The sequence below is a fragment of the Lasiodiplodia theobromae genome (assembly GCF_012971845.1).
Source record: "Lasiodiplodia theobromae strain AM2As chromosome Unknown scaffold_11, whole genome shotgun sequence".
Lineage (NCBI taxonomy): Eukaryota > Fungi > Ascomycota > Dothideomycetes > Botryosphaeriales > Botryosphaeriaceae > Lasiodiplodia > Lasiodiplodia theobromae.
Window position 1 is genome coordinate 698,382 of NW_023336311.1, and position 24,097 is coordinate 722,478.

Consider the following 24,097-nt stretch of genomic DNA (forward strand, 5'->3'; position numbering starts at 1 on the left):
AGACAGGAGTTACATGCAGTAACATTGACTTTCCGCATCCAACTACGAGGATGTCAGCATCTGTTCGGAAAACGGAAATCTTAGCGAACATACACTGCCCCTGAAGCCACAGGGTAGAGTATTTGTTTTCTTCATCAAACCACGACTTGAACTCATTTCTTTCAAGCAACCAATCGCAAGTCCCCTTGCACCTTTTGTCTCGCTTTTGTCTATGCGATGCTTTGGCCTCTTTCTTAGGTGATGTTGAAGTCTTCGAGCGGTAAATGTCTATTGAAGCTGCTAAGTATTGTGGGCGACGACAAAAGATGCGAGTGACAGAAACGTACAGTATTCGTTGTGGACTGCCGATTGGTACCCATGATTGGGAGCATCATTGGTAAATGCCCCATAAGAGCTGTGCTCGGCCATTGTCACGTTGCGTGGAACCAAATCCATGTTGACCGAGCTGCTGGTTTTTATATTTCAAAACCTACATGATGTTATAGAAGTTGAGGAGAGTAGATAAGTACAATCAGAACTGGTTCAGTCACCGACGTGGCTCGTCGGCAGAGGCACCACTCGACCCGACAAGACATCCGACCGTGATTATCAATTTCCTGGGATCAAATCCGAAAGGTGGATCTGGATTTTCCAAAAGAGAAAAAAAAATGAATAGGCGGCAGACCCACAAAGGGCTACTTGATACGACACCCTTCCCCACAGCCCGATAACAACAGGGCTTGACTGCCTCATTTCCACAGAAACGATTGATGAAATACTTGGGATTACGCCAAGTTGCGCAGGAAATAAGGTTTCTATGTTACAAGCTTCAGTAAGAGAGCATATTTGTGGCAATTCGCTTGGTCTCACTGAAGGTAAGCAGAGTCAGATAGCCATGGGACAGGCCCTTGGCCCAGTTCTTGCTGCCTTGACCAGAATAGCAAAAGTAAACGATGGCAAGGCTGAATGACGTCTGGGGAATACCCACATCAAACAACACCAATCAGCAAGCTACACGAGAAGGCCGGGCACCGCTCCAAAGGCTTGCTGGCTTAGCAACTCATTAAGATAAACGGCTATCACAGCCTTGCCCTCCGCTCAAGTCTGTCGTGGATCCACTCCGTAGCATGGGACTTAGATAGGGAACCTAGCACGCTCGCGCCCGTCGCTCCGGCATTACGGGAGCATACCCTGTCTGCCCCGTCTTGCCCCACCGCTCCCTGCGGCCCTGCGGTGGCCGCGTGGTGCTGCGCTGACCCAGCTCGCTATGAGACAGGGTTCTGTACTATCAGGTGGACTCTCTGCATAAGGTCGCGCACCCCAATGTCTGCACCCAAAATCACAACTAGGATGAACTGTCACGCACATGGATCGGTAGGCAACAGGAAGTCGAAAGAAAGGCAGTAATATGTATTCAACGAATCGTGTAGGCCCCAAGCAAGACCCCCAATGAGGGGTTCTAGCTACGTCAGCAGCCTATCAGTTGCTAATGGGTAACCCTGCAGGGTGAAGACGTCGATCTCCACCCTGTCTAACCGCCTTCGCCCAATTGTTGACGATTCTATTTTGCCTCCCGTAAGAGGCACCATTGATCTCCACGGAGCCATTGTGAATTGTCGATTGCTGGCCGTAGTTGGTCCCCTTATTCACGAACTTGACTCCAGCATAAGAGCCCTTGCTGAGCTCCTCGCTCACGGCGAGCTTCATCCATGGATCGCAGTCTTCGACCACGTCTCGGAGTGTCTCGAGGGCAGGCTTGCCGAGATCTTCGCACTCTGCCTTGCTAAGCTCTTGCAGCTGTTTCCTGGCATCTTCAGGGAGGAGCTGCTCGAGCGCGTCAAGGAGCGCTGAAATATCCTCGACGAACCCTTCGAAGTGGCTCTTCTTGTAAAAGGCCCATTTGATGCGATGACCGAGCTGGGCTGCATCAGACGTTGATTTCCTTAGACAGTGGCGAAGTTTTGTGCGTAGACGCTTGAGCCGATCATTTATGTGGGTCTCGGGGTCAAGTGGCGCTTCCTCGAGTGCGTTGCTCCCCGGTCTCATGCTGTTGGCATCCTCCTGAGCCTTCTCGTATGTGTCTCGGATTTGCTCAAGGATGCTTGCCGCCTGCCAGTCCAGATCGGGGCAATTACTCGTCGTCTGAGCATTTTGACCTTGTCTGTTAATCGCGGTAACCTCGCCCCAGCGTGATAGGCGGAGTTGGATGATATCGAGCTTGATTTGATGGATTGCGAAATCTTTCTGGAAGTCTCGTGCGAGTTGGATGCGTTCAAAGAAATCTAGAGCAACATTGAAAAGGTTGACGGTTCCAGTGGCGAATTCCATTGTGAAATTTTGAAAAAAAATAAAAGTGAGGAAAAGATAGAACGGCGCAGTTCTCCGCCGGGGGGAAATACTGGCGGGAGCGGAGAAAACCGTACTACTAATGTGGGGCGTGCCAGCTCAGCCTCCTCCTCACGCGCAGTTTACATTTACATTAGAAAAAGGCGAGTCTAGCTCATGTTTGTATGTTCGTCTATGTGATTTTTTCGATGATACGTCCGATAACGCAAGGCTTCTCTGGCTAGAACGCAAGGCTGTATAAACAGCTGTCAGACCAAGATATGAGACATGAGAGCGGCCAACGTGATTGCCTGCGCCTGCCTTGTGTGACACAGCCCACAGCCGTGCGCGAAAGCTTTGAGACCTTACTGTGATTGAAATGCGGCTGAAGTCGGTGTGACCCCACCTTTCGCGCCGTGCGTTGGAAAAAAAAAACGAGTGGAGAAGAGCGGGACGGGAAGCAGCACAGTAGACAAAGTCTTTTTAGATTTTCTACATGCTGATAGTAGATTCAAACACTAAGAATATGCAAGGAAAGCAGGGCAGTGCCTCCCCTCTAACGTACATAGGCTATACGTAAGTTGCGCAGGCTTCTTCTCGTTTCAACAGTTCATCCAGAAACGGCTAAGGTGAACACTTGTCAGTCGCAGCTGAAGGCAACAGTCTTTTCCAGGCAATGATCTTCGGCGCTAAGTCTCGGGAAGCTGTGGCTCTCGCAACGGGCCGTAGAATGGATCCATGATAACTCGCTTGCATATGCCACTACGAAGGTCTTCTGACCAGGTGATATAGCCAGTAACAGCCATGTTTCATTGCGTAAGCCCAAGGCCTCAGACGAAAACCGAGCGAGACCTTCAAACTACCAAACACTACTTCATCTCGTCGGACAGATCGTAAAGGTATTAGATGTGAAGAGGACTTGATTAGCGAATGCGGTGAGTGGACGTGCCAGCAGGCCCAGGCTAAGCCTAATGCGGTTCCACGTAAGGAGTGCCTTGTCCGCAGCAAACACAGCCCCCCTCGGTAACGAGCATCTGCGCATTATCAAGTTTAGGCAGCTATAAAGAGTACGTAAGTGGTCTATAAAAGCTGAAGAATCATTTTCTTCCTTCGTATTTACGCCGAGGGTGGCAAGAAAGTTGAATATAATCTTTCGAAATAACTGCCTCTGATGTTGTGGCCTCACAGAGAGATGTAGAAGACTAAGTACGGTTCACCTGAGGAAGCTTCTGTCTCTTGCTAAGTGCCAGCTATAAAGCTTTTGACGTGAGCTTGATTGAACACGCCCCAGGCCGCGGAGAGATGGCTCTGGTCCCAGCGCAAGCCTCAGCCGCCGATCAGCCAGTGCACTTCAACCACCACCGTCACCGTGCGCACGGTCCTTCTGCCCTATGAGTTCACTTCGCCGAGTTGGACAGCTGCTTCCTTCATTTGCTCCGAGTTATTAGCTTTGCCTTTTGGTAGGACTGATCACCGTAACTGGTCCTTCTCAATCAACCTCCGGATGTACCTCGCCAAACACGTCTTCATTGAGGAAAGACCTTCCGGGAAATCTTTTGAAACCAGCAGCTGACCACGGAATGGACGCTTGTACCTTTCACATGATACCACACGTACTGCTGTGCTTGTGATACCTCAGGTTGGTGCAATTATACTTTTAACCTTTTGTCGTACCACCGTCCTTGAGCTGGTGCTTGAGAAAAGAAATGTCAATTGATGTTTGCAGTGCCTGATCAGCCTCCCGCGGGCCCATGCGCAAGCTCTACCGACGCCCCGTTCCACAACCGGCCGCTGCGCAACCTTGAGTCATTTGCTCTTGCGAGTGAGAATCGCAATGTAACTGGAACACTTGGCGTAGGATGTGAGAGGCTCAACAGCGACATCTCCATCGATGACGTTAGCGGCGGCGGCGGCGGCCACTTTTCAAGCCACCGGATTTCACATTCGTCACGGCTTTGGCTCGGAAGGCATCGCAGCCGGTGAGGCAAGCAAGCAAAGCGGCTTTTAGCCTAACACTCAAGTCAACAAATTCTCACAAAAATTGAAGGTCTTTGCATCAAGTCAAGCCTTTCATTTAATCCTCATAAGTTCAGTATCATGCAGATCGTTGTGGTCCTTTAACACCGTCCAACCATTACGCAGGCCGCCAAGCAGCCGCCGCCAGTGTCTCCATTGCTTTCCGAAACCCCCCGTACCGTTCGCCTCTGCCCCGGATTCTATACAATTGCATCATTCCTTCACTATCCAAGAGTCGCCTCTGTTCCTCAAAGCGGATTGGCCTTGCTCAGGTGCATTGTTGTATGCTTTTAGCCCCCCATGAAGGTATCATGCGTGTGCCTCGACGGAAAATAGCCAGCCGTCGTTTGAAAAGAAGGCGATCCCATAATCGCTCTAGGGTTGGGTGTTGCTGCGCAAAACGTCTTCCTTTGCGCAGCATTGGCATTAAAAAAGTGCCGACAAAAAAAAAAGAAAACAAAGATTGGTATCAAAAACAATCGGGAGAAAAGAAGTTATTTTTCCACACGATAGGGAAATCACCGATCCCCGCATCATGAGAAAAAGAGAACCAAAAGTAGTGCCCACGCGCCCATTGCCGCGCCAGAGAGACATGCCCGGGGAGAGGCGTTGCCGAGAGCCAGGTCGAACGGGCTTCCGCCTCCGCTGCCGTCGTTGAGGGATTCCAGATCCGTCGCGCCGGAGGACGTTGATGCCGCCGCCGAAGAGGTACTCGTTGCTGCCTCCGAGCTTTCCGAGCTCGAGTCTGCTGTCGTCGTAGTTGCCGCTGCTGCCGTCGTGGTCTCGGCCGCCGAGGTCGACGTGTCGTCTGTCGAAGACGCAGTCGTCGAGGTGGTTGACATTGCTGCGGTCGTGCTCGCCTCTGCGGTCGTGCTGGTGCCCGCTATGATGGTGGTACCAGGCTCCATGGTGGTGGTGGCCTCAGTCGAAGTCTCCCGGGTGCTGGTGGTCTTCTCGGTAGTGCTGTGCGACGTAGACGTGGTAGACGTGTGGCCGCCGCTGCCGATGGTGGTGGCGGCAATGTTGGAGCAGAGCGTCTCGGGGCCCTTTCCCAGCAGGAAGACGCCGATGATGGACGTCTCGGCGACATCGTCGTCGGCGCAGTACGACTTGACTTGCGACGCAATGGTCAGCAGGCCGCTGATGCATGCCACGGAACAGTTCTCGCCGGTCTGGAGGTCATCGGCGGTGCAGTCCTTGATTTCGCGGTTGTAGACAGTGCTGCACTTGTCCGACAGGCCGTCGACGCGGGGCGTGAAGTCGGAGAGAGAGACGGCGCGGGCTGCAGCGGCAAACAGCGGAAGCAGTGAGATGGCGAAGCGCGCTGCGCTGAAAGACATCATGTCGAAGTGCGGCTGAGAAGAAGGGACAGCGAGGCGAGAGGTAGATTTCTAGCAGGTCGCAGGGTGTGTCGGCACACAAGCTTCCGGAAGGGCAGTGGTGAGACACGCGCGGTGTGAGGCAGGCAATGAGCGGCCGAGATGTGGTGTGCGGGCAGCGGACTAGAAAGTGAAAGACAAGGCAGCAAGCATCAGGAATGCAAGCACAGAGCCGCGGCGATCTGCTGGAGAGATGATCCGTCCACGTTCTCGGTCGTTGGTTGCTTGCTGGGGCCCGGGCGGATGCTTGCTAAGATGAAGCACGATGGAACACAAGACTCAAAGAATGAGGGGCTGGGGAAGCGAGGGTATCATGGTACGGGGACTGCAAGGAGACGAAAAATACACAAAACACCCCGGAGTGGGCGCGGCGGCACGCCATTTAACAGAAGCGACACGCTGGCAGGCGGTCGGTGAGCTGCGGCATGCCCGTTCTACACGGGCGCGTAGCGGTGGTGTTTTGGGCCATGGCGAATGCCTGAAGGCGACGAGATTCGCGCTGGGTGAAACGGTGTCTGGCGTCGCCGGGGTCGCATGGGCCGCGCAGCAGCTCGTCCGCGTGCCGGTGCAGCGCTTGGCAGCGACGCTTGCATTCTCGAGAGCGACTTGACCTGCTGAGCCGCCAGCCTTCTGCTGCTGTGTCGCGCGGGGCTGATTGCGCTGGACTTCCGTTGGCGACTGGCACGCCGACGATCCACCTTCCGTCGCCGCCTCACCCGAAGCCTTGAACAGAACAGCACCGAGCGCCCGGCCGACTTCCGGCCTGTCCAATCCGGTCGCCAGCGTGTTTCTTCATGCTGCCCGATTCCAGCGCAGTCGGCATCTGTGATTCCAGATTGATGAGTGGTGCCCATCACGTGCAGAAACCTGAGGCAGGCGCGACGCGGGCGTCCATGTCAGCCGCGCAAGGCGGTGACATAATCCCGCCCCATCCAGCTCAACGCCGCGAGACTATGCAGGAACACAGCTCAGGATGAAGAAGACGCTGCTTCTGTGTTTCATCCACGGCTTCAAGGTCACTTTCCGCACGAGCCACAACGCGAGGAACGAGGGAGCTGACGCGTTGCGCGCAGGGTGATGACAACACCTTTTTCAACTTCCCGCGACACCTGCGCGCCGTCGTAGACAATGCCCTTCCGAAGCTCAACGTCGTGTCCATCACCTACCCGCAGTACGAAACGCGCGGCGATCTGTATGTCGTACTCCGCACGCCCGCCCGACATAGCTGACCCGTGCCAAACAGCCAGTCCTGTGTGGCGAAATTCAAGGAGTGGTACGGCCAGGACGCGCGCGCCTACGTGCAGACCCGCCCCGATGTTTGAGCCTCGCTGAACTCGTGCAGGTTGCAAAACAAGGTCATCGACCTCGAGGTCGCAAATGGCACGCCCTCGCCCACCATCGACCCGTCGGTGAGGGTCATCCTGTGCGGCCATTCCATGGGCGAGTCTCTCACCCGACTGCCCCACTTCAAGAGAGCTTTATTGACCCCAAATAGGCGGAATCGTGGCGGCAGAGACGCTTTTGTCAATCTCAAACGAGCAGCCCATACACAACGGCTCCGATAGCTCCACCTCTCAGACGACCCTCTTGTTTCCATACATCCAGGGCATTCTCGCCTTCGATACCCCATACTTGGGAATCTCGCCGGGGGTCGTCGCACATGGCGCAGAGGGGCACTGGAACACGGCAACAGCTGCCTATAATGCCTATAGCAGCGTAGCAAGTACATTTGGGTGGGGCAAGAAGCAGGCGTCAGACCCCGACGCGCTTGCTGCGAGCAAGGCCCTCCCGGCCCCGTCGTCGGCGGCGGCAACGGATCCAAACGTCGACACGGCCGTAGTACCTGCCTGGCAGAAATTTGGCAAGATAGCAATGTTTGCCGGAGCGGCTGGCGCCCTTGCGGCTGCTGGAGGTGCCGCCTACATGAACCGGGAACAGCTGAGCGAGGGCTGGCAGTTTGTTGGTTCCCATCTCGAATTCGTCGGATGTCTGGCACGCCAGGAAGAAATGAAGAAGCGAGTTGCTTCGGTCGTCGCCCTCTCGGAGACGCTGGACATCGGGTTTACAGACCTCTACACGCAGCTCGGACTCGCCGTTCAGAAGGGAGGCAATCCAGCAACAAAATGGAGCTCCGGAGTCCTGGGCGAGCAACGCACCTTCTGCATCGTGCCCAAGACGGAGATCAAGAAGCACTTCGTTCCTATCGTGAATGATAAGGCGACGGCCGAGACGTGGGCGCACATGAACATGTTCGATCCCAAGAACCATCCGAACTATTACAGCATGGCGGAGACGGCCCGGGAACTCGTAGTTAACTGGACCTCCTCGACCTCCTGGTATGAGGAGGCCGCTGGGTATGACCCTCCACCACGGCCCGAGGAGGGAGCTGACGAAACACCAACAGCTGATGATGACCTGGAGATGATCGAGAAACCGGATGTAGATCAAGACGACTATGAAGACCTGGCCGAGTCTATGATGCGACGACGTCCATAATCACATACCCCAGTATACTTTCCCTGTAGTGATAGAAGACGGCTACGATAACGGCTGATTTTCGGTAGCCCGGTACATGTAGTCTATGAATTATTTCACGATCATATCGAGCAATCCGTCGCGCGTGAACGAGATTTTTGCAATTCCAACCCGCTAGCAAGGGTTGCAACAGGGGGCGTTGCAAGGGGTGTTGCAACTCGATGACGCTGCCAAGACATGTTAGTATGGTAATCTACGCGAATTCTCTCATAGTGAGAAACACCTCATCGTCGTCTTAACCTTATAACTTACCAAGATACTCTTAGGCCAAGCCCTGAGGAAGGATTCGCGGTCTTCATATACTGTATAAACTACCTCAGTCGACTACTCGAGGCCTGCCGGTTGTTCAGCAAAAGCGAGGCCTGCAGGATCTGCGGCGTCTTCAATGGCTATATCGAGCAATTGCGGCGTGGCTCCAAGCAGAATCTCGTCTAGCATTATATCCTCTTCTACGATCGTTGCAAAACTTTCGCATGAAAGAAGCTCCAACAGCAGGCAAGATCTCGTGGTGTTGCAAGAGTCATCACCATGCTCAGGTATCACGATCGCCACGCTATCATGCGACAGTCGGCTAGCAGGAGCCTCGCGGGTACCCTGGAACCCTTCGAGACCATGGTAAGAAGTCGTCGTGCTGTTTTGCAGCGTTGTCCACAGCTAACTACGATACCCAGATTTCGACTATCCAAGCTTTCTATTCTATTGCAACTGTTGAAATGGATGGTGCAATTAACATGCCAAGAACCTCACTGTTTCCTGGTAAGCGCATATGGAAATCCCGTTGTAACGGGGGTGTAATAGGAGGCATTGTAGCCCTTGCTAAATTTCTAGGATTTAGCTTTCCGTTGGCAAAAATGCCAAATTCCACGCACATCGGGATGACCCGCTCCCCTTGCAGGACACGGCCAAATCAAACGGCAAGTGCCATCAGTGATTGCATCATACCCTTCCGGGATTTTTACTTTGCGGGGTTCGGTTTTTCGCAATGAATGCCAAGGGTGGGCGGGCGGCCTCGCAGCGGAAAACAGCGGCTAGGTAAGTGACTCGGTTGAGGGAGGCATCCTGCATCTCACTTTTGCAGGGAATCTCTTTGGTCAAGCCCATCACGCCATGTAAGCTGTGCATCTCCATTGTCCCTCTGCGACACGAGTGTGGAGGTGCGAGCTTACTTGCTGCTGCCTTGGAGGAGCCATCCCACCTTGGTCACCGTGGTGCCGAGAGTCATTACCGGTACATCCGCACAGAGATCGGTGTATCAATGGCTTGGCACTAGCTGCTCCCCGCGCCAAGCACTCTCCAAACTGCCTAAAAGCGTAAGGCCCCGGTGAGCGCAGTATGGTACAACCGGGTTGCATCATAAATGTTTACCGCTACGTCAATGAGGCTTGATATCCGCGCGGCTGATAGGTATTTGAAGCCTTCTCCGCAGCTACCTGCTTGAGCACCCTCATCGTTTTCGCGATGGCTTCGGTGCTCTCAGTGCTCTCTCTGCTCGCGGCAGAAGCGGTCGCCTGCCAGCGGGATTTCCTCAGTCCCCGCAGCGCCGGCGCCCACCGCCATTCGAAGCTCGCCGCTCGTCAAGAGACGGCCTTCCCTCCGGTGCTGTCCGAAACTGAGGCGATCCTGGTCAATTCCTTCGACAACACCACCATCGACTCGTGGTCCTACTACTACACTCACGGACTGCACATTGCCGGCACCAACGAGAGTGTAGCTCAGTGGACGGCGGACCAATGGTCGTCCTTCGGCGTTCCCTCCTCGCTCGCCGAGTACTGGACTTTCCTCAACTACCCCGTGTCACAGTCCGTTTCGGTCAATTTCCCCAATGGTAGCAGCTACTCTGCTACGTTGATTGAGGAGGTTCTGGCAGAAGATGAGACGACGTCGTATCCCAACAGCGTGCCAGCTTTCCACGGGCTGTCCTGGTCCGGCAACGCCTCGGCCGAGTACGTCTACGTTGGTCGTGGCCAACAGGTCGACTTTGAGCGTCTGAAAGAGCTAGGTGTGCCGTTGGAAGGCAAGATCGCGCTGGCAAAATACGGCGGTCCCTTCCGCGGCCTTAAGGTCAAGAACGCGCAAGAGAACGGCATGATCGGCGCCGTCATCTTCACCGACCCGGGCGACGATGGCAACATCACCGAAGCCAACGGCTACGCCGCCTATCCCGACGGCCCGGCGCGGAATCCCACGTCCATCCAAAGAGGCTCGGTGCAATTCCTCTCGCAGTTCCCGGGCGACCCGACCACGCCAGGATACCCCTCGAAGGAGGACTCGCCCAGAGCTGACACCCTCCCCGTCACCCCGCGCATCCCGTCCGTCCCGATCTCCTGGAAGGACGCCGTGCCATTCCTCGCCGCGCTGGACGGCTACGGCACGCCCGGCGAGGAAGTCAACCGCACGGGCTGGATCGGCGGGCTGAACGTGACGTACAGCACGGGGCCGTCGCCCGCAACCATCAACCTGTCGAACCTGATGCGCGACGAGATCACGCCCATCTGGGACGCCATCGGCATCATCAACGGCACCAACCCGTCCGAGACGCTCGTCATCGGCAACCACCGCGACGCGTGGATCGTCGGCGGCGCCGCGGACCCCAACTCGGGCTCGGCCGTGCTGGTCGAGCTCTCCAAGGCCTTTGGAAAACTCCTCGCCAACGGCTGGAAGCCTCGCCGCAACATCGTGCTGGCCAGCTGGGACGCCGAGGAGTACGGCCTGTACGGGTCGACCGAGTGGGTCGAGGAGTACATCCCCTGGCTCGCCGAGACCACCGTCGCCTACCTCAACATCGACGTCGGCGCGTCGGGCCCGCGGCCGGACTTCGCGGCCACGCCTGAGCTGCACACGATCGCGACCGAGGTGATGAAGAAGGTGCTCTGGCCGCACGTTGGGACGGGCGAGCTGAACGAGACGCTGTACGAGACGTGGGTGAATGGGTTGACGGAGGGCGAGTTCGGGGTGCTGGGGAGCGGGTCGGACTATACGTCTTTCCTGCACAACGGCATTAGTTCGATCGATATGGGTGCGGGCGGCGGGCCGGACGATGCTATCTACCACTACCAGTAAGTTTCTTTCTTCCCCTCTCTCGTTCGTAAAGACGAGAAAAAAAAAAGAAAGCGAACGCTGACCTCACACACAGCTCCAACTACGACACCTACCACTGGATGACCGCCTACGGCGACCCAGGCTTCGTCGTCCACAAAGCCATCGGCCAGTTCCTCACCCTCCTCGCCTACCACCTCGCCGACGACCCCATCATTCCCTTCGACATCCCCAACTACACCACCCAACTCCGCCTCTACTTCGACGAGCTGAACACCACCATCACGGACGCCGACGCCACGGAAGCCGTCGACCTCGCCCCCCTCGCCGCCGCCATCGACACCTTCGACCAATCCGCCACCGCCATCGCCGCCGTCGCCGCCGAGGCGGCCGTCACGGGCGACGAGGTGCTGATACGTCGTGTGAATTCCAAGTATCGCGACTTCCAGCGCGGCTTCACGTCGCAGGGCGGCCTGCCCGATCGCGAGTTTTTCCGGCACGTCGTCTTCGCGCCGGGCATAGACACGGGGTACGCGCCCGTCACGTATCCGGGCGTGACGGAGGCGGTCGAGGCCGGGAACTTGACGCTCGCGGCGGAGGAGGTGCAAAGGGCCGCGAGGGCGATTGAGAGGGCGGCGGGGATTTTGGTGCCTTGATTGAGGGTGTTGGTGCGTGTTTTAGGGGGGGTGTTGGTGGTGGTGGATGGCGCTGGGGAGGTGTTGTGGGCGTGCAGGTGGGGCCGGATGATGTAGTAGAATTATACAGTAGTTGTAATGTCTTTGAGAGCTCGGGACGAGCTGTCACCACAATATGATGATTGTTATGAGTAACTTAGCTAGTACTGCAATGTGCTGTCTCAACGATATACGTGGTGGTGCAGTAAGAGCTCAGGCTCTGGAGAATTGGACATTTGATAGTGTAGGTCCTAACGAAAAGCAATACGCGGAGTCTTGGGCTATCCACGACACGATACACACATTTGATAGGTTTTGTAGTACTAGTCGCACAGCTGCGTTACCGAGCTTGCTACTTGGTGGGACCAAGTACTACATACAAAATGTAGAGTAGCCACAAGCAGCAAAGTGCCTCTAAAGGAGTTTCTGCATTCTAATATGATTTCAAATGGTCACAGTATCTATTTCTACATTCCGAGTGAGACACATACGTGCGCTGCGGCACAGTAACCCCAGAATTGGATGACGCGTCCTATCAAGGTTCAACAAAGAAGCTTAAATTAAGCTTATATATTCGCGTACGACTATTTTATGTACAGTTCCCTCTCGCAGCCGATGGCTGGCGTGGACTTTTTTACATCGTCTGGATAAGAATGTGGAATTAAAAGGCAGTAATCACTAACCCCGACCCCCTCTACCTAAACCCGACCCCCCTACTATAAAGGTCAACATTCTTATATTGAAAGTGCTCGTTTCTTATTGCAATGGATATCTATATACTATTATTGAAATGAAAGGAATACTGAGATTTCAATTTTGTAAAAGTTTTATAGGATTTTAAGGGTGGTAGGCTTCAGTAAAAGGGTCGGGGGTAGGGAGAAAGAGTCGGGGTTAGGGTGTTCGAAGCAAATATGAGTCAAGTTTCATAATTACCCCATAAAACTAATGTTCATTCAGTATTGCATCGAGACGATCTTTTCCACCAAATGCTCTTCTATCCAGGCAGCACAGCTCAACTGGGCGCGTACCCCCTCAGGACGAAGCTCGCCACCGAGGCGAGCTTTTGCCACAAGCTAAACGGCCACACACCGCTCTACGACCCCGGCCCGACAGGAGAAACAGAGATACAGACCGCAGCAACTTCCTGCCAGAGATCCCTTTTGCCACAGCAAGCATGTGGTAGAGACCCTGCCAAGGCTCAGTTTTATATAATACCGCCTTGGCTTGGACTGCGATCTCGGTGCGGCGCGAAGCACGCGATGCTCGGACAGGTAGGACGATAGGCGAGGTTCGGCTTCGCATGGACTTACCATATTCAGCTGTGTTGAGAGCGCGTGCTTGACAAGGGAGGATGAGCTCGCCTATTATCGGAGGGATTTCGTGACCGAAAGATGTGGCAGTTGCCTGCCCGGTGGATCCCGTTTCTGGATGATTCGCCGCACGAAAGCTGGCCAGCCTGCTATTATAGATTCGCTTTCAAGGGGTAGGGTTGTTGGTCGATACTTTCCTGGTTTGCCCTTTTGCCACTGATTCTCAGCAGTGTGCGATTGTGGAGCCCCAGCATTTGGTCTGTCATGATTTCGACCGAGGTGATGCGGTGGGTGGCGGACGCGTCATGTTGTGGGTGAGACCAAGGAATATAAATTGCCAAGAACCTATGGAAGGGGCCTATACGAACTAGTGCGTAGTCTAGAGTTTGTTAATCCTACAACATCACGACATCCTTGGCGAATATAAGTCTCAAAACATGATTGAAGCTTGTATCAAAACAGTGATTCGGGAAAGCCCGTATATATCTTGTCAGCATGGAAAAGACAGCTCAAATGGTCTATGAAGGACACGAAATCGTATTCAAAGTGCATTCATGATGGTATATCATGAGCAGGGGTGCTGAGCGATATCCCGTTGGCTCGGCTGATTTTGTGCCAGGATCTAGTCCAAGTGACTGGGCCTAATCGGGTCGGCTTTCGGAGGCCGACTGGAAAAGTTGGGAGGTATTGTTACGCGCGAAAGCATGGAGCTGACTTAGAAGGAAGCATAGGAATCCACCGCGTTCGCATGCGGATTCGTGTTTGGATACCTTTTTTGAGATAGTACGCCTAACGGTTCGGGACTATCCGGCTTACATCATCCCCTGAAGACACTTGACCGGAATTAAAGAGTCTTGTGCTTACGGCTGGTGTGTTTCACGGTTTTCACTCCCGTTTCTCATCGAGGAGAAGATGAGGTGAGGTCTTTGGTTGCTTCGCTTAGTGCCATTATCAAGATCTGATAATCTCTAAAATCTGATAATCAACCAAGCACAACTACAGACCCACTACTTCCTTTATCATATAGACACCTTGGGGTTTTATGCTGCTGCTTTGCCGCCGCACTCGGGCCTCGCGTACAAATACGGCAGGCCGAGCAGGATCCATACAGCGGATCCACGCTTGGCAATGGCGACTGCATGATGAAGAAAAAGTGCTGTGCCGCACGCTTGCCGAAGCGTGATGCCCTTGCAAATGCTTGTTTCCTCTTGATCCTGCAGTGTTCATCTCAACATCCTCTCGTCCTGAGTCCCTTTTTTCCACCCGCAGCAGCCATGCTTTTCGAGCAAGAGCAACGGCGGCGCAGGCCGACGGGCCACTATTGGATTGCCGCCTTCTTCCTATCCGTCTTCCTGGTGGCCGTAGCCCTCTACTACAGCGCGACCGACCTGCCTCCGGACTCGTTCAGCACACAGCCAGGCGGTCACTCCAAGTCAAGGCAGATATACGCCACCTACCTGACCGCACCATCCGCCGACCAAGCCGTAACCTCGCAACCACACGGCTTCGGCGACGACGACCCGTACTTCGTCGGCGTGCGCATGCTGAACTACCAGCTGCGCCACGCGCCCGAAACCCGCAGCAAGCGGCAACTCCCCTTCGTCGTCTTCGTCGCGTCGACCGTCGAAGAGTCTAAACGAGCCGTCCTCCGCAGCGAGGGCGCCGAGGTGGTCGAGATCGCGCACCTGGGCGCCGACTGGATCCACACGCCGCAGCAGCGCTGGTCCGACGTCATGACGAAGCTGCGCATGTGGGAATTCGAGGACGACTACGACCTGGTCGTCTTCCTGGACAGCGACATGCTCATCACGACGTGCCTCGACGGCATCTTCGACGAAGCCGCCGCGCAGCCGCGCCGGACCCTCGACAGGCCCAACGCCACCGTCGCCGACGAGGCCGCCCTGCCCGACGAGTACGTCATGGCCGGCGTGCCGCAGGCTGATTTGTTGCAGTGGCCGTCGTTCAACAAGACGGCCAACTACGACCAGATGAACGCCGGGTTGATGGTGTTCAAGCCGTCGCGCAAGCTGTTCGCGCACTACGCCTCCGTGCTGGCGATACCCGGCCGCTTCGACGCGACGCTGCCCGAGCAGTTCTTGCTGAACTACGTGCACCGCGACGACCGCAGCATGCCGTGGGCCCGCCTCGACCTCGTCTGGCAGGCGCAGTATCCCAACGCCGAGGATATCGCGAACGGGGTGCGGATCTTGCATGACAAGTGGTGGAATCCTTGGATCAAGAACGATACGGCTGAGCTGTTCCACGCGTGGCGATGGCGCATGGAGGGGTTCTATGAGGGCGTTAGGGGGAAGATTTATGAGCCGGCTTACTATAGGCTCAACAATACCAACTAGGTCTGGAGGGAGGAAGGCGAGGTGCTTGTGAGAACTGTCACTGGATGACAGGTTTACGAGCAGTACCTTCCGGGAGCTGGAGTGGACCGCCAAGTTGCGCTTCGGGATACAGCGTGTGACCAGGGAGGAGAATGATTGCTGGCTAGGGCGTGTCAGCCAGATACCCAAAAGTGAACAAAGCAGAGACATGTGTCACATAAATGTTAGACGAAGAAAGGATCATGTAACTTACTATAATACCCTCCTTTTACAAACGCCTCCGCTTGCAGTAAAATTCTTCATCGTATCACGCGCTGCCTTGGAATCTTAGGTTTCCAACATGTATCGACCTTTTACCAGGCTCACGCGGGAGTCTGACTGTGAAATTGTATAGCTTACCACCTTTCAAAGCGCAGCGCAGATGATCTGTCAGTATAATCCGAAATATCCGCTCGCTGGCTTCGTTGTCATGAAGAGTAACAGAATCACAGAGGTTGTAAAGTGGATGTTTGAGACAAAAACCTGCCGAAGAAAATGCTCTGAAATATTGAACTCTTTATCATCACCTTAGCCCCCAAACGCCAGATTTTGCCTTTTGCGGCGTATCCCTAAATCCCAACACCTGAATGGGAATAAATCTCTAGGAGTCAACGATCATCATGGTATCATCACCTCCGTTTCCGACCTCGGGCTCCACCAGCACACCCCTGCCACGACCCTCCAGAAGCTCTCGTCTCACTTCAGGACCGATCGCCCTGTGCCCTCTGACGAGCAACAAGTCGAGAAGCGCTTCTCTCTGATCCTCGGTAACGTCGTTTCTGTAGCGCTGCGCGAAAGCGAGAAGGCACTGGTGCCACAGGACGGGTAGTCTGCCCTCTCCTGCCCGCTGTTCGGCGATGTTGCCTTCCGAGATAAGCTCCATGGTACCGTCGGCGGAGAAGTTTGAGTTCTTGAACCTCAGGAAATGGAAGACCAGGGCGTCGATGACCTTGTAGGGAAGAGCGTACTTCTTCTCAAGCAGGACGCGGATGAAGATGTTGGTGGCACCGCCGTTGAACGTGTTGACCGACATTTGCTCTGCAGCAATCTCACAAAGTCTGTGCAGGGCGGCGGCAGAGTGGAGCACCGGAATCGAAACCCTGGCCAGCACACTGCCGACAATGTGTGCCTCCCGCAACGTGCAGTCGCCGTCGGAAACGAGGGGGAAAAGGATTCCCTTGAAGAAGGCGGCGGGCTTGTACAGAGCCTTCTTGAGAGCCTTGTACAAGTGCACGTTCAGCTTCTTCTGAGGAGAGTCGTGAATATCGGAGCGCACACGTTCGAGGAGAATGGTGTTGAGGAAGGTCTGGACGGTGTGGGGTTGAGAGGAGACGAAAAGCTTGGTAGCCTCGTAGCAAACGTTGGGAGTCCACGATTCGGGGCGGGTTATCGAGATCAAAGTCTCCCACTCGGGGAGGGTGGGGAGAATCTTGAAGGGCTTGGGAAGCTTGCCAGACTTCCACCGAGAAAGGATCAGACCGACTCTGTGTAATATTGTTAGCAATAATCAAAGGCGAAGGAGTTCAGGCCTCATACTGAGTGTAAACCTCAACAACGCGGGCAGGAAGCTCGATAGCGTCTTCGGGGTCACCTCCACCAACGTAGCGGGGACTATCACCGCCGGCAGCAGCATCCTGGGCTTCCTTCTCGGCAATTTTCTCCAGAATCAAAGCTGCCAAGTTGGTACCACCTGCTTGCTCCTCTGACGCTCCAGGGTTGAACAGATGTGAAGGGTCCGAGGTAGGGTTGAACTTGTTGAACATGTCAAGATCGTTAGGGTCAATCTCCTAGAAGGCATTAGCTAGCGGTCATGAGCAGCGCAACAAGCCGTAGCACGCACAACTTCCTCGACAATTTCCTCGTCGTCTTCGTCGCCCCATGCGTCATCATCTTCCCCATACGCGATCTCATCCTCATCCGACTCAGGACCATCTTGGAAGCGGGTATCAAAATTGAATGCTGGGTTCGGCTGCTTCGGGCGGCGGGCCTCCAACTCGGCCTCCTCTTCCTCCGCCAAGTCTTGACCAATCTTCAGAATTTTTTGCGAGGCCTTGGAGTCGACATAGCCCTGTTCGTCCGCGTGTTCAGAGCGCGTCTTCTTCCTCTTGGCGGCCTTTTGCTTCAGCGGGTTGGAGGGCGCATAGTCCTCGGTGAGCGGATTGTGGCGGCGGGCATGGCGCGCATCGGCGCCCGACGTGGCTTTCGGCATGGTCGCGGCTATGCGGAGGTCCTGGGCGGCAAATTTTGAGCGTATGAGCGCAGAGGCAGGGTGGTTGCGTGAGCGGGCGAGTGGAGGGTTGTGCGCTTGAAATTTCTCGACAACGGGCGGCGGGCGGGCGCAAATCGGTCTCTCACCGCCCGGCATTCCTGATCCCGGCTCGCGCGCACGGACTGAAAGCGCGTCTTCTCTCGCGCAGCTCCAGCTTCGCATTCACCCACAACAACCACAATGGCCGATCCCCAGCCGCCTTCGCGCGGCACGACTCCTGGCCTAACAGCTGGAGTCAAGCGTCCGTTCGATGAGGACCATGTTCCCGCAGTTCCTTCGCCGCTCAATCCCGATCCAGCGGCCCGCCCGCGCCCTCCCAAAGCTCCGCAGCGCGAGCAGCGCGAGAAGCGCGATTCGTTGAAGAAGCGGGAGGCCCAGGCCAGCTCACGTGGGAGCACGCCGGACATCAAGGTGAAAAAGAACAAGCTGCCCTCGGCCCCCGCCCCGCTCAACTACATAGTCGAGACGGAAAACCTCAAGCCTCAAGATTTCGAAGCTCCAAAGGATCCTGCCTTCATCTCCCACGAGCCGCCGCTGCTCACCCCAGACGGCCAGCTCGAGCTCAAGAGACCATTGGACCAGTGTGTAATCCTCGTCTTCCTGGAAGTCACGGCTAATTGCCCGCCAGTGCATCCAACCGCAAGCAGTTCCGTTACTATCCTTGCGTAGCCGACCCTCTGTTCCGCCACAAACAGTACTTTCGCCAGACCGACACCAAGCCCTTTGCACCTCGTCTCAGCTTTGAGGATAGCGACAAATGGATCCATTTTGACGACTCCGCGACAGTCTTCACCAATGAGCGTGGTTGGCGCATGAGCCGAGCCAATGTCGTTGCCCGTGAAGGCCGCTACTACTACGAGGTTAAGATTATTCGCGGCGTCCCCAGCGAGGGCCCGCCTGTACCAAAGGGGCAAGAAGGAAACCCACAACCACACATTCGCATGGGCTGGGCCCGCCGTGAAGCTCCACTGGATGCGCCACCTGGCTTTGACGGTTACAGCTATGGCGTGAAGGACATTGGCTTCGAGACCATGCACAAATCGCGCCCTGGCAAATTGTACCACGCCGCTCCAAAGGGATCCAAGGCACCCAAGACACCGGCGGGAAGGCCCCAGGTTGAGTTTGTCGAGGAGGACCACATTCGCGAAGGTGATGTGATTGGCATGGAAATCGTCCTACCCTCTATATCGCTTCATCGGAAGGTCGTCGAAGGCATCTACAACCCCGCTGTTGACGTAAGCGATGGATTTGACGATCCGATTGAAGGAGCCCACGACATCATCCGTGACCGCATCGCTGTCCCTTTCAAGGGTAACAACTGGTTTGAGGTGAACGAATATCAGACGACCAAGCCCATGGAGAGCTATGCAGACCGAGGCACGTTCAATTCAGTGACCCCCAGCCCGAATCACAATGAAGTCCCGCTGAGGTCCCTACCACACTCCGCAATCAGGGTGTATCGGAACGGTAAGCTCATCGGAAATGCTTTCGAAGGCCTCATGTCGTTCCTGCCTCCCGCCTCGTCGCCGGTGCCTTCATCCAACCCTCTAGTCAGAGCCGGGCTAGATGACGGTATGCTGGGTTACTTTCCGGCTGTTGCCGCCTTTTGCGGGGGGATTGCCCAGGTAAACTTCGGACCTAATTTCTGGTGTCCACCACCCGGCCTCGAGGACGTCGATATGGGCGGAAGCGACGGTTCCATGCCAGAAGGGAGGAAACTGCGACCGATCGGGCACAGATACAAAGAGCAAATCGCGGAGGATATTGTCTGGGATATCATTGACGATGTTGGCTTCTACGTTGCAAATCCCGGAGACGACCAGAACAGCAGTCGCACGGGCGCAATACAAGCACCACCGGCGGCGCGTGGCATTGCAAACCTGAAGGAGGACGACGGCTTCTAGAAGAGAAGGATCCTTGGGCAGGTCCACTGCACACGTTCCAGCCGGCGCTATGCGACAACCGAACGGGCCTTTTACACGCCCGAGCACATTGGCTCGTTTGGGCTCACCGCCTTGGTGCTTAGATAGGCAGGTTCCCTGATTGGATGGCGTGAGGACCAAAGACCGTCAGGAGGGGTCCAGCCGCGAATGCGGGGCAGCTGACAGCTGCTCTGACACACGCCTGCTGCTCTTAAAGGCTCCCTGCCGGCGTCCATTAATACCTCTTCTTCCTCGCTAGAAATCGCTTTCTTCAGCGCCACCGACAGCTTATTCGACCCCCAAGCACATCCACCAACCACCTCAACCAAAAGTCCAACCGACACCAGCAACCATGTACACCACCACGGTCCTCGTTAACTCTCACGACTCTTCCTGCCCCAAGTGCGGTGCTACGATCCAGGGCGGTGGCAAGACTTGCAGCTCTTGCGGAAGCGTACGTGGTACACTAAGAAGCCATGAAGACCCAAAGGCTTACATTTCCTTTCCTGGACACACAGACCTGCCCCGTCTAAGCGGCTTGCATTCTCACAAAGCTACAAACAACGACTTGAGCGGAGCATGTAAAACCAGGTGTATTTGGCCGAGGGCGGGTCAGACGGTGGCGTTGAAGCGGAGACTTTGGTCTGGTTCTTCGGTTGGAACGGCGAGGAATAGTTTGATCAGGAGGTTCTCAGGTGATGACACACAATATAAGACCACTATTGATGCCTTTGGCAATGAGCAACTGAAATTTCGCTTCCGAGCTTGGTGACGTGACTTACTACCCCCTCGGGGTTGTGTGCGGTTGTAGCAGGCGTGCCGCAAGTTGGCTGGTTCACCACGAATTACGAAATATCGAGCATCGGTCATCTGTCATAGGGGTGGATCGTACCTTCTGTTGTATATTCTTGTCCAGCTGTTAGTCATTATCCACATGCAACCATGGAGTCGTTACTTACTTTTCTGACATGGCTCGGTGAGATAGACTTTGGGCAGTATCGTTATCGCTATGGTGGGGTAACGCACCAGTAATGCATTTCCCGGAGTTCCGGAGAAGATTCCTAAGCGCCAGGCCTGCACGTACGTGCTGGCGCTGATGCTAAAAGAACCTTGACATTCTTTATAGTCGAGCGCATATGTTGGCTGACGAGAGACTGTGCAACAGGACTTCGTGCTTCCGTCCAGCGGAATTGAGCGATAAGAATCTCTTATCGATAAACGGAAATAATGTGACGTGACGTGGGGGAGCGGAAAATGTGCGCCGGGCGGCAACACTTCCGCGACCCCAGAGGACAAGCGGGCAGGTGAGAGCGAACGCGTCACCGAAACCGCCCAACTACTGTGCATAGGGCGGACTTGTCAACTTGTTTAAGGACCTTAAATATCCGTCTCTTGTAGGAGCCAATTCCATTCGGCACCCGAGCGAAAAAGGAAGAAAAGAACCATGGACTCGAACCAATTCCGCGAGGCGGCCCACGCCGCGATTGAAGAAAGTCTGTACACATCCCCGCTCTGCCTCTCTCCCTCCCCATTGGCGCTCCCACGACAGCTACTAACACGCGTTTTCCCTCCCACAGTCATCCAGTACTACGACACGATCGAATCGCGGCGCGTCCTCTCCGATGTCGAGCCCGGCTACCTGCGCGAGCTGATCCCCTCGGCGGCGCCCCAAACCGGCGAGCCATGGACGACGATCCAGCCGGACATCGAGCGCGTCATCGTGCCGGGGCTGACGCACTGGCAGTCGCCCAACTTCATGGCCTTCTTCCCGTCCAACTCGACGTACCCGGGCATGCTGGGCGAGCTGTACAGCGCGGCCTTTACGGCGCCGGCGTTCAACTGGCTGTGCTCGCCGGCCGTGACGGAGCTGGAGACGGTGGTGCTGGACTGGCTGGCGCAGCTGCTGGCGCTGCCCGAGTGCTACCTCAGCAAGGGCGAGGGCGGCGGCGTCATCCAGGGCAGCGCGAGCGAAGCCATCGTCACCGTCATGGTCGCGGCGCGCGAAAGGGTGTTGAGGAATCTGGCTGAGGGGCTGGAGGGCAAGGAGAGGGAGGACAAGATCGATGCGTCGCGCGGCAAGCTCGTCGCGTTGGGAAGTGAGCACGCGCACAGCTCGACGCAGAAGGGCGCCATCATCGCTGGTACTAAGTTCAGGGCCGTGCCGGGCCTGCGCGAGGACGACTTTGCCATGACGGGCAGGACGCTGAGGAGGGCGCTCGAGGACTGTGAGAAGGACGGCCTGGTGCCGTACTACCTCACGGTCACCCTCGGAACGACGTCGACGTGTGCGGTGGACAAGTTCTCCGAGATCGCGGAGGTGCTGAAGGATTATCCTAACGTCTGGGTGCACGTCGATGCTGCGTATGCCGGGGCGGCGCTGGTGTGCGAGGAGTACCAGCATCTGACTCCTCCCCTCGCCCATTTTGACAGTTTCGACATGAACATGCACAAGTGGCTGTTGACGAACTTCGACGCCAGGTAAGAGACCCTCAACCGCCATCCTACCAACCCCCACTTCCCACTAACCTATCTCTCTCACCCCACAGCTGCCTCTTCGTCAAGAAGCGCTCCGACCTCACCACCGCCCTCTCCATCACCCCCTCCTACCTCCGCAACGCCTTCTCCGACTCCGGCTTGGTCACCGACTACCGCGACTGGCAGATCCCGCTAGGCCGCCGCTTCCGCTCGCTGAAGGTGTGGTTCGTGCTGCGGTCGTACGGCGCCGAGGGCTTGAAGGCGCACATCCGCAAGCACGTGCAGTACGGCGAGCTGTTCAACGAGCTCGTCCGCGGCCGTCCGGACATCTTCGAGCTCGTCTCCGGCCCCAACTTCGCCCTCAACGTCCTCAACATCGTGCCCCGTCGCAAGTGGCTCAAGGGCCGCCAGCGCCGCGTCAGCGCTTCCCAGCCCGACCCGGACCACGAGGCGTATCTGAACGACTTCACGTCCGACGCCGAGAAGCACGCGCTGCTCGATGCAAACGAGATTACCAAGGAGGTGTACGAGACGATTAATAAGCGCGGCGAGATCTTCTTGACGAGCGGGATTGTTGCCGGCGTGTACGTTATCAGGGTCGTTGCGAGCACGCCGCGCGTCGAGGAGAGGCATATCAGGAAGGCGTTTGATATCCTGGTCAAGACGGCTGAGGAGGTCTTGAACGGCAAGGATGCAGGTGCGTCGGCGTGAGAGATTTGTAGAGATTAGAGCTTGGATGTTGTTCTTGGTAGGGGACCAAGGTATAAAAAAGATGAGGGCGAGTATATATCATGAAAGTCAATGTACACACTGTAAGATCTTTTCTGTTCAAGAGTTCTTCTTTTCGGGCCCCACCGTTTGGATTGTTCGTGAAAGTATTCCGCTGTACTTGATGTAGTTCAAACCAACGCAACGAATTGCAATGAGTTGAAGATCTGAGCATGGTGACATCGTATAAGATCATCGAATTTTCGAGGAATTGAAAGTTGTCTTCCGATGGAACAGCAGTACAAGCAATGGATATTCCTTAGTTTTTAAAATATCAAGGCAGAATCGATTTGTGACGAGGTCGAGCAGCAACTTATAGTCGAGAAAAGCATGCCAAATAACTTAAAAACCTAAATGCGGTGCAGCTGTCAACTTTTTCATACGCGGGAAAAGTGGGATAAAGTTGAAAAGAGCAGGAAGCCGGACAACCTAAAAGCATAATCTCTTGAGCCATTTAAAAGTTGGAAACGAGGAATGGAACTAAAGAAAAAGTTGGCAGCGAATGGTTTATAGTAGATGGCAAGAGAAAATAGATGGGTGGCAAGTGAAGCGCTCTAGGTTGTTCTTCAGAGGCTTGAATATCAATTGAAGTGCATTTGCTGTTTACATGCTGCCAAGGTATAAAACAATTCAGATAGCTGGATAAATTCAGATTAACGGAAGGTGCGTCATTTGTGATACCAGAGGTGATAGGTGGACTCCATGGGTGATGCAGTTGAGGAGTCGCGTAACGTGACTGACTTATGCTTGATGGCCTGCATGGGGATTCACGTAAACTATGAAGCTGCTTGATTGATCAAAGATTCGTTCATAATGTGCGATGAAATTTGGTATAGTATTACAATATCAAGTAACATTATCTCTCCCTTCCTCTCCTGATTTTTCCTCCCCTCTTGTTGATCTCTCGAGTCCGTGGTACCATTGCAATCGTATCCATGTATCCCTGTGCGTGGAATTAATCGTCGCCTTGAAGATCTGAGGCGGTCTGATATCATGGGCTGACATCAGCGCAACACAACGACGCATTCGTGTTCCTT

General features: G+C 55.2%; 8 protein-coding genes across 8 annotated transcripts; 5 read left to right on the forward strand and 3 right to left on the reverse strand.

Annotated features, from left to right (window-relative positions):
- Positions 1-1,458: 1,458 nt before the first annotated feature.
- LTHEOB_4341 (Small s protein) lies at positions 1,459-2,307 on the reverse strand (the record flags this gene model as incomplete). The annotated part of the gene is made up of 1 exon (XM_035513365.1): positions 1,459-2,307. The coding sequence occupies one exon, from the start codon at positions 2,305-2,307 to the stop codon at positions 1,459-1,461; it is 849 nt and encodes a 282-aa protein (XP_035375045.1).
- A 2,546-nt stretch (positions 2,308-4,853) lies between these two features.
- LTHEOB_4342 (uncharacterized protein) lies at positions 4,854-5,663 on the reverse strand (the record flags this gene model as incomplete). The annotated part of the gene is made up of 1 exon (XM_035513366.1): positions 4,854-5,663. The coding sequence occupies one exon, from the start codon at positions 5,661-5,663 to the stop codon at positions 4,854-4,856; it is 810 nt and encodes a 269-aa protein (XP_035375046.1).
- A 1,009-nt stretch (positions 5,664-6,672) lies between these two features.
- LTHEOB_4343 (PGAP1-like protein) lies at positions 6,673-8,195 on the forward strand (the record flags this gene model as incomplete). The annotated part of the gene is made up of 5 exons (XM_035513367.1): positions 6,673-6,714; positions 6,773-6,891; positions 6,943-6,972; positions 7,042-7,108; positions 7,242-8,195. The coding sequence occupies 5 exons, from the start codon at positions 6,673-6,675 to the stop codon at positions 8,193-8,195; spliced, it is 1,212 nt and encodes a 403-aa protein (XP_035375047.1).
- A 1,497-nt stretch (positions 8,196-9,692) lies between these two features.
- On the forward strand, positions 9,693-11,926 carry LTHEOB_4344 (Glutamate carboxypeptidase; the record flags this gene model as incomplete). The annotated part of the gene is made up of 2 exons (XM_035513368.1): positions 9,693-11,290; positions 11,368-11,926. The coding sequence occupies 2 exons, from the start codon at positions 9,693-9,695 to the stop codon at positions 11,924-11,926; spliced, it is 2,157 nt and encodes a 718-aa protein (XP_035375048.1).
- A 2,602-nt stretch (positions 11,927-14,528) lies between these two features.
- Positions 14,529-15,608, forward strand: LTHEOB_4345 (Glycosyl transferase family 8; the record flags this gene model as incomplete). The annotated part of the gene is made up of 1 exon (XM_035513369.1): positions 14,529-15,608. The coding sequence occupies one exon, from the start codon at positions 14,529-14,531 to the stop codon at positions 15,606-15,608; it is 1,080 nt and encodes a 359-aa protein (XP_035375049.1).
- A 619-nt stretch (positions 15,609-16,227) lies between these two features.
- Positions 16,228-17,835, reverse strand: LTHEOB_4346 (rRNA processing protein bystin; the record flags this gene model as incomplete). Its single annotated transcript, XM_035513370.1, has 3 exons — positions 16,228-17,110; positions 17,163-17,413; positions 17,467-17,835. 3 exons carry the CDS (start codon positions 17,833-17,835, stop codon positions 16,228-16,230), a joined length of 1,503 nt encoding a protein of 500 aa, XP_035375050.1.
- Positions 17,836-18,075: 240 nt separating this feature from the next.
- LTHEOB_4347 (Ash2-trithorax family protein) lies at positions 18,076-19,799 on the forward strand (the record flags this gene model as incomplete). The annotated part of the gene is made up of 2 exons (XM_035513371.1): positions 18,076-18,476; positions 18,524-19,799. The coding sequence occupies 2 exons, from the start codon at positions 18,076-18,078 to the stop codon at positions 19,797-19,799; spliced, it is 1,677 nt and encodes a 558-aa protein (XP_035375051.1).
- Positions 19,800-21,261: 1,462 nt separating this feature from the next.
- On the forward strand, positions 21,262-23,003 carry LTHEOB_4348 (Aromatic-l-amino-acid decarboxylase; the record flags this gene model as incomplete). Its single annotated transcript, XM_035513372.1, has 3 exons — positions 21,262-21,310; positions 21,395-22,295; positions 22,364-23,003. 3 exons carry the CDS (start codon positions 21,262-21,264, stop codon positions 23,001-23,003), a joined length of 1,590 nt encoding a protein of 529 aa, XP_035375052.1.
- Between the last annotated feature and the right edge of the window lie 1,094 nt (positions 23,004-24,097).